General features: G+C 30.4%; 1 protein-coding gene across 1 annotated transcript; it reads right to left on the bottom strand.

Moving 5' to 3' along the window:
* Window positions 1-585: 585 nt before the first annotated feature.
* LOC108474872 (non-specific lipid transfer protein GPI-anchored 26-like) lies at window positions 586-2797 on the bottom strand. The gene is made up of 3 exons (XM_017776905.2): window positions 2403-2797; window positions 2203-2304; window positions 586-945 (listed from the first exon to the last, which is right to left on the bottom strand). The coding sequence occupies exons 1-3, from the start codon at window positions 2722-2724 to the stop codon at window positions 827-829; spliced, it is 543 nt and encodes a 180-aa protein (XP_017632394.1). The 5' UTR covers window positions 2725-2797; the 3' UTR covers window positions 586-826.
* Between the last annotated feature and the right edge of the window lie 5947 nt (window positions 2798-8744).

The raw sequence follows: 8744 nt of genomic DNA on the forward strand, positions 1-8744 counted from the left end.
TTTACACCTAATAGCCTTTTATCCTTTGATTTTTTATTTAAGCAAGTGCTTTTTTATTAAAGTGATTGATTTATGTTTAGAGTTTATTTAGGTAAAAATTAAAAGTTAGGGAGTTATTTTGATATTAATTTATAATACATGGGAGTTTTGCTGCTGTATGGTCTTTGCTGTGGCAATAAGATCTCTTAGCTCCACCTATTTAGCTTCAAGTAGCTCTGCCACTGTTGCTGGTTCACCAAACCATGAAAAATACATAAACCAATAATCTCAGATAGCAAGGTCACTCCTATCGGACAATCATAACTTACTACCCACATATCCTGTAATTTAAGTGATGTCACATTATTCACTTAACAAGAATTTTGGAAGAGACCAATCAGAGGTAGCTATGAGTCCCAAAAGATCATCTTATATAAGCCCTTTCTCACCTCAAAGAGAGGGTATAACGTCACCCTGCACTCGCTCAACATTCATCCTTAACTCTCTCTCTCCCCTTGTCTCACTTCTCCATCCTCACCGCCTCCATCTCCACCACAATTTCCTCCACGCTACTTTCTTGTATCAATAGAGTTAAAAGATAAACACTTATTAGAAAGTTAAAAAGGCTTATTCAAACGATATTATTATTTAAATAAAGTTTCGTTATCGTCAACTGATATTACAGTACAAAGACTAACATGAAGAAACTTTTTGAGTGATTCTCCTGTCTTTGTATAACAGAGAGATAATTAATAAATAAACGAAGCATAGGAAGTACTAAAAGTGGAGGACAAAACACAAGTTGATAGGATCTGAAATTTGTAACAGAAGCATATGTATAGGAGCCTTAGGAGATGGTGGTCCAAGTTGAAGAAAACAAAGCAATGGGCAGCAAGAACAGGATGAACTGAAGGGATATGTTGAAGATAACATCACTGGCAGTAGCTGCAATTGTTCTAGATCCACCTGCCACACACCCCATTCAAACATCACTTCAATAATAAAGGCAAGAAATAGTTATGGTCACGTAAACTACTACCCTTTTTTGTGTATAAAAATGGTCACGTTATTATGCGGGAAGATGAAAGTTGAACCAGACCTTACTTCCAAATGGAAACATAGTTTTTGCCTTTATGGGGACAATGATTCCCAGAAGTTTATCCTAAAATTTCCTCAAACAAGTAAAAATTTGATACCCATAAACTTAGAGTTAATATTTTATGGTCACAAGTTTTGTGCTTCCAATAAGCAAGTGTTTCCTTAAGGGGCAAAGTACCAAGTTAGCACCAAAATTGTGTGTAATCTTTTTCTTTCTTTTTGTAGTGATAACTTGCATTTAATTTGGAGTTGATGGCAAGGATCCAACTCTAAGCTAATTTATTCCATATTTTCAGATCTTATATTTCAGTTTTTATCTATGTTACCCTAATGAAGTAAGTATAATAACGTTATTATAGACTGAGCTAATTTATTCCATATTTTTGGATCTTATTTATGAAGATTTTAACTCTAAGATGCATGCCTCGCGTCTCCATAGACTAAGCTATAGCGTCGTGCATATGCGTCTCCACTAACTAGAGATAGAGACACAATGGATGCATCTCCACTGACTGAGCTATGAAGACGCGTGAGTTTTTGCATTGCCGACCCTAAGAAGACATACCCAGTGATGATGCATGTGGATGCGTCGCCACTCACGTCGCCAAACTCTATAGCGAGGCAAATTTCACGTCTCCTTAGAGTTTTTGGTGCATCACCATTGACCTGTTTTGTTGTAATGAACATACAAATATATAAATTACTCTTTTTTCTATGCATATCTTTGAAGGATAATATCTTCTCAACTAGGGGTGAGGCTAAGAATTATGTAATGGGGGTTGAGATAAAACTAAAAATCAAAACTAAAAACTTTTGTATAAAAAAGGATTTAAATTGAACATTTTAACTTTTGAAAGGGGCAAAATTACAAAGCTAAGATAAATAAATTACTTAGGTTTAACAACAATTAAATCATTCCGCTAAAGGGACCAAAGCTCCTGCTTGCACCCCTTTGGCTATGCCCCTGTTCTTAACTAGTAACATAGATGTCTTCGATATTAGCCAGATAGAAGCAGATTTGTCTGTTGACCAGACCTTATTACATAGTCAGATGCGTTGATGAATGTTGATGTAAAAGTAGAAAAATAGCATATTTGCTTTGCTATCATTAAAAAAAACATGCACCTGATGTTGATGAGTTGCTGCCTGCGGTATCATTTGGATGGGGTGGTAAACCTTGAGGTGAACTAGATGGAGATATTGAAATTAAAGCAGGTCCATCAGCAGCTACCCAAAAAATCATATAATATCACAATCAGTATGGAATTAATGTATTATACTATAAATTTACTAAAAAGGTGACCATACATATATGTATGTATTACCTTTGCAGCTGCTCTCAGGTGGGGTTTTGACATGGCAAAGTTGAGGGAGTGCAAGGGCAAGTGTCTGGTTTACTTCCACACCCAGTGATGAACTGCCACTGAAGGCCATGCAAAGGCAATGTGGCTGTAATTGAACAACGTTAGCAAGCTGTGAGCAGCATGGAACAGATGGGGTTGAGGAGGTTCCAGTCACATAATCAACGCATGGAGCCATCGTGATTAGCACACTGGTGCAGTCTGATTGAGCCATGGTTCCAGCCCACAGCAAAGTTACCACGACCAACGCTAGACCCTGCACAAGGGTTATCTTCCCTAACGCCATTTGATGTGGCCTAAGTAATAACAAGGGGGAACTTGTTTATATAGAAAATGAGAAACTGATTTTATGGAATTAAAGGGTTATTGGTATCTGGGACAAGCTTTATATAATGAAAGTAATAACATGTGCCTTATTGGGATGTTAAATATATATTAAAACTCAATTTTACTCGATGTTATGTCAGCTATTATAAAAATAGCGATGGTAGTAAGATTAGATATTATAACGATGCTGTAGTACAAGATAAAAAAAAAAAAGCTAAACACACCACACTGAAATAAACGTCCATTTAAAAGAGCCCTTAATTGGCTAAAAAAATGTTAATAGTTGAAAGAGACCTTTAAATTCGGATTTAATGAAATAGGTGGCACGAGTTAATTGGATTTTAACTCAATTGGAAAATGACTAAAATTTATTACCTTTAAAAATTAATAAACATGATTTTGAGGTTGTTTTCCTAATTTTTATACATTTTATAAAGTCTATAAAATCAATTTAAATCAATTTATGAAGAGATATGAACAAAAACTATATCATAATTGCTAAAGTATCAAATTTGCCGATTCATTCAAACTCACTTGTTTTTAGTATAAAATTTCTATAAATATATTTGTTATAAATTTTTTCTAATCATATCGTAAATATGCCATAAACTAGTATACTTTATATTCGTTCGAATCTTGATAATAAAATTTAGTAGTAAAAATTCATTAGTTTCATTGATGATATATAAATTCAAATATTGTTAATATATGTATATAAATCCTAATTCCTTTTTCCCCATTATGGATTATATATAAATGTATGTATCACAAATACTTGTTAATTCGATATAAATTTGAAATTTGATCTGATTAATTTGAAAAACTTGATTTGATAATAAAAAGTTAATAATAAATTCTAAAATGACCCGAACTTAAAATTATTCAAAGTCTAAATGATCCAAACATATAACCCAAAATGACTTGAAATAATTTGAATTTAAGATGATTTGACCAAAAAAGAAGAAAACCCTAAAACAAAATTGGATGACTTGAATTTAAAATGTTCTAAATCCAAAATCTACCCAAACCTTAAAATAATTCAAAAAGTTTAAAATTTAAATTAATTGATACAAAATCAATAATAGCTATTGAGTTTTAGTTCGATTCGTATGGATATTATTGCAAATGCAGGAGGATATGGGTTCGAGTGCGTTGAAGCATATTAATCTTCTATTTATGAGTTGAGGAGGGATTACGGGTAATTCTAGGCATTATATAAAAAAAACAGATATAATCAGAACCTATAATAAAATTGTTAAAATCTAGTACCACACCATATTTGTGAAATATAAACAAAGGGTTGCTTGTAAGATAGTCCAAATGGAAGTGGAGGAGATCTGTAAAAATCTTCATGATATGAAAAAGAGATATGGACCAAAAGTGTCACCATGAAATAGTGAAAACAAAACCTCTTTTTATTCATAAATAACAAATTTCTTTTTTAGGAAATATTCAAGAACAATAGGACTTACAATCAATACCAACAACACCACCAAATATTTGATTCTCATCTTTAGATTTCAAATATTTGGGTGGCATGTTTCGATTAAAATTGTTTGAATTTTTAATTGATTGTAGATTTTTAGTAATCTATCTTAGATAATTCATGAAAGAATCAAGTCAAGTATGGAATCTATCAAGAATTTCAATATAATTTGAAGTTCTCGTAAGTAAGAAATTTGATGACAAGAAAATCCCTGTCAGTATACCCATTATTGAAGACTTATTTGTGGCTACGTCTATGTAGTTAGAGGTTCATGTTGATTGTAATTTAACATGTCATGTTGTACTTAGCGATGCTTTGTTTAGGTTATTAGTGCACAATTTGTGTACGTAAACTATGTTGTTCATTAGTTTACAACTACGTGTTCAAGGGAAAGAATTAATGAGAGGATAATCTAGTTTGAAGTATAATAGTAGTTTGTAACTTTGTGAGTGAGTTAAACTTAAATCACGATTTATGCTTGTTGACTTATAGTAGATTACCATCTAGGTAAGAATTTGCAGACATAGGAAGTTTCCAAATTAGCGAAAACAAAGTTGTAAATTTTTTGAATATACAATTTTGTGATGTTTATCTCTATTTTATAATTATTAGTAAATTTGTTTAATAATTTTGAAGGTAAAATCAACAATTCCCAAATTTATTTCTAAATTGACATAGATCAAACATTTGATTTTTCTAAAATATTACCAATGCAATTATGAATATAAATAATATATGTTCAAATAAACTATAATTGAGATTAATAAATATAAAGCACAATAATTTTATAATTGAAATATTTTCGAATGAAGACCATAATAAATTTGGACAAGATCAACACATGAACTTTAAATCAAAATAAAGCAAGGTAGCCTACATATCACTTGTGATAGACAAAAAATAAGTACCAATTTGAGAAAGGCTTAATACATAATTTGGTATCTGAGTTTGATACTTTTTTCTAATGTGATATTTGTGTTTTTTTTGTACAATGTGGTACATGTATTTGACAAAAGTTATACATTTTGGTACCTGAAGGAAACGTCAGTAACTTTTTAATGTTTAATTCGGGTTTTAGAGTTGATTTGATGGAAATTCATAATTATCTAAAATATTAGCAATTAACTTTCATCAAATTAACACTAAAACCCGAATTAAATTACATCCATTGAATTGTATTTGATAAATTAAATACAAATTAAATAAATTCACAATTTAACACTGAAATTATTTTATTAACAAAATTATGAAAACTCAAACCTAATAATATTAGCAATTAACTTTCATAAAATCAAATTTAAAACCTGAAATCAACACTATAAAGTTACCACAGTTATCTTTGGATACCAAAATATCCAACTTTTGTTAAATACGAGTATTAGATTAAACCAAAAATAACATATGTAACATGTTAAAAAAAATACTAAACTCAAATACCAAATAAAATAGTAATATGTATACTTTAATTAAATACCAATATGTCATGTAATAATTGATGTAATTTTTTTTTATTTCTCAAGGTATCTATCGAAACGAGCTTAGTAACTAATCCTTCGCATTCTATAGGTCTATTAAGAAGGTAGATACTGGCCACAAGTTTGAAAGTTGCTCCATACCCAGGATGAGGATCAAACCCTCAACCACTGATTAATATAGGAGAGATCCTTACCATCTCACTTAACTCCCGTAATTTCCTTGATATAATTTTATACCAAAACAAAAAAACAAACTAATAAATAGATTTGCAAATTAGTAATAGAAAATATATATTTATTGCTAAGATATAATTAATAATATTAACTTATTATATCATTTACGTGATGACATAAACTAGTTCAAATAAACGTCCAAACCACTAGAAAGAGGAGTTAATTAAAGAATGGATAAGAATGTCTAACATAAACAACTAAATTAGCTATAATTCTTTGTCACTTGAGACATTGAATTAAATTAATTGAAGTTACGAGAGAAAGCCAATTGCTTCAAGCAATAGCATGTTAGGTCGAGTTAACTACCATTCTCCCTCCCATGTCCGTCTTAATAAATTTAGTCAAAATTTTAGATATATTATTTTAACAAGTCATCTATGCTATAATTAGGGGCATCAGCGGGCGGTTTTGCGGAGTCTTGCCCCACTTCGCACCCAATTGGATGCGAAAGGGTACAGATGGTGGGGTGAGGATGAGGATAAAAGTTAGACCCGCCGTGGGTGGTGGGGTAGGCATGGGTATGACCTTATACTCGCCTCGTCCCCACCCACCCTGCATAATATAATAAGCATATTTAAAAAATAAGCATTTATAAAAATTTAATTTTGATAACAGTATTCAACTTATATTCACGACTTATTTTTTTTTAAATGGTGACAGTTTGAATAATATCACATATGTGGTGGGAGGCCACATGACAGATATTTCAAACTTTTTTCATAAAAAATTTGGTTTATATTTATTTAACTGATACTTATAAATATATTATATAAAGTGGGTTGCGGGTCGGGTATAGCAGGGATTAGGTGGGTCTGGGGACCCACATGGGTGGTGGGGCAGGGATGGTTTTAGTCTTGTGGGTTGCGAGATGGTTTTGAGTTTTGTACCTCAGCAGGTAGCGAGGCGGGGATGGGGATGAAAATTCTTGGTCCCCCGCACCCATCCCCACCCAATTGACATCCCTAACTATAATTAAATATTGGGTATACTTCAAAAAATAAATATTGGGAAAATTGAATTTGTATTCATTCTTTTATGTTTTTTTTTGTAACATAACTATGGAAAGTTACAAAATGGTCACCCAACTATGAAATATGGAATGGTCACTCAATTATTCAATTTGGTCTTTTTTGTCACCCAACTATTTTGAATTTTTGGGTGTTTTCACTTTTACGTTAACCTGCTAATGACAAAAAAAGAAAAAAAATTGAATTGTTGGGTGACCAAAAAAGAAATGTACTAATAGTTAGGTGACTACTAATGTAGCTTACCGTTAAATATTTGATTAAGTTGTTGTGATGGGTTAATTAAATACCATTTCGAATAAAAAGTGTAAAAAAAAAAAAACCAAATTGAGTATATCATATAGGGTAATTTTGTCATGTACTCTATATATGATTAAAGTTCAAATATGTTTGAAGTATCTGTATTATTCGCATATTTGAAATTTAGTCTCTCTACTTTTTAAATTTCAAACTTCAGATCTAATTGTTAACATCGTTAAGTTTTTTCTTTAAATTTGTTGGTGTGATATTTGGAAAGTATACGACATCCAATAAAAACGTATCATGTTCTTATTGACTGATATTAAATTTTGGGATGAAAATATATAAAATTAATAGTTTAGGTTTCACATTCTTTTGACACGGAAGTGGAAAAAATATATTATAGTGCAGCGATAATGTATATTGCACTCCCAATAAAAAAACTCATGCTCGAGCCGACATTGTTGGAAGGGGCAATCATAAACCCTGAATATGGATCGTAAAACGGATATGAAAGATATAAAAATATATATATATGTTAAGTTGCATATATTTAAAATTTTAATAAAAGAAAAAGACATTTAAAATGTTAAAGATTAAATTAAAAATGATATGGGACGAGTCTAAAATGAACTTGAGAAAGTTAGTCTCTATTATAATATTAACTATTGTAACTAATTAATTACATTATAAAATCAGAAGATCAAATCTAGTAGTACAAAGCAAGGTAGTCAGTACTGTAATGGTGGGCGTACCGTTTTTGTCTTGGTACAGGTACGAACCAATACCAACATGTTTTAATGCACTGTTTCAAGTTTATTGATGTTTTTAAATTTTTATATATATATATATATATTCCAATTTTAATGTTAAATTATATATACATTTAAATATTTTTCACACATATATTTAGTTTAACTTTTAGTTTCTTAATAAATCATATATTAGTTTGGTCAAAAAATAAATTATATACATGTAAATATATTTATATGTAAATATACATTTTAAAATTATTAATTATGTTCATTAATTTCCTTTAATAACTATTAAATTTAAATGTAGTTATAGAAAATCAAAATGATTAAAATAAAAAAATAAAAATTGGTTTAAAATATAAAAATTTTGTACCAATCATTACGAGCCGATACACATCAATACAAGTCGACGTTGATCAAAACATACCAAAATAAATCGAAATTTTAACTGAAACGGAATATAAACTACTTGATATTGGTTTAGGGTTGGAACGATATACAGTACCGATTACCACATTTTGTTAATAGCATAGGGACCAAAACCGAAATTCTACCTTTTAAATTATAAAGACCTTAGAAACTTTGACTTTATTAAGCTTTAGACTTGATAAGGTTGGGAATTTTAGAAGGTTTAAAGGTCAACAACAAAAGTTTAATTAGACAAACTACGTGGCTAAATCAATCCCCTTTGCTTCATTCATGATTGATTAAAAAGCCTTAAAGGTAGTTCAACTTCAAAACCAACTTCAAATCCACCTCTTTAG

The sequence above is a fragment of the Gossypium arboreum genome, chromosome 3 (genome assembly GCF_025698485.1).
Source record: "Gossypium arboreum isolate Shixiya-1 chromosome 3, ASM2569848v2, whole genome shotgun sequence".
Lineage (NCBI taxonomy): Eukaryota > Viridiplantae > Streptophyta > Magnoliopsida > Malvales > Malvaceae > Gossypium > Gossypium arboreum.

Excerpts from the sequence above, each read along its gene's own strand:
- LOC108474872 (XM_017776905.2), bottom strand. The coding sequence starts at position 2,724 with ATGGCGTTAGGGAAGATAACCCTTGTGCAGGGTCTAGCGTTGGTCGTG. Across the intron at positions 2,305-2,402 it reads ACCTGAGAGCAGCTGCAAAG|CTGCTGATGGACCTGCTTTA; the intron begins GTAATACATACA and ends TTTTTTGGGTAG. Across the intron at positions 946-2,202 it reads CAGCAACTCATCAACATCAG|GTGGATCTAGAACAATTGCA; the intron begins GTGCATGTTTTT and ends GGTGTGTGGCAG.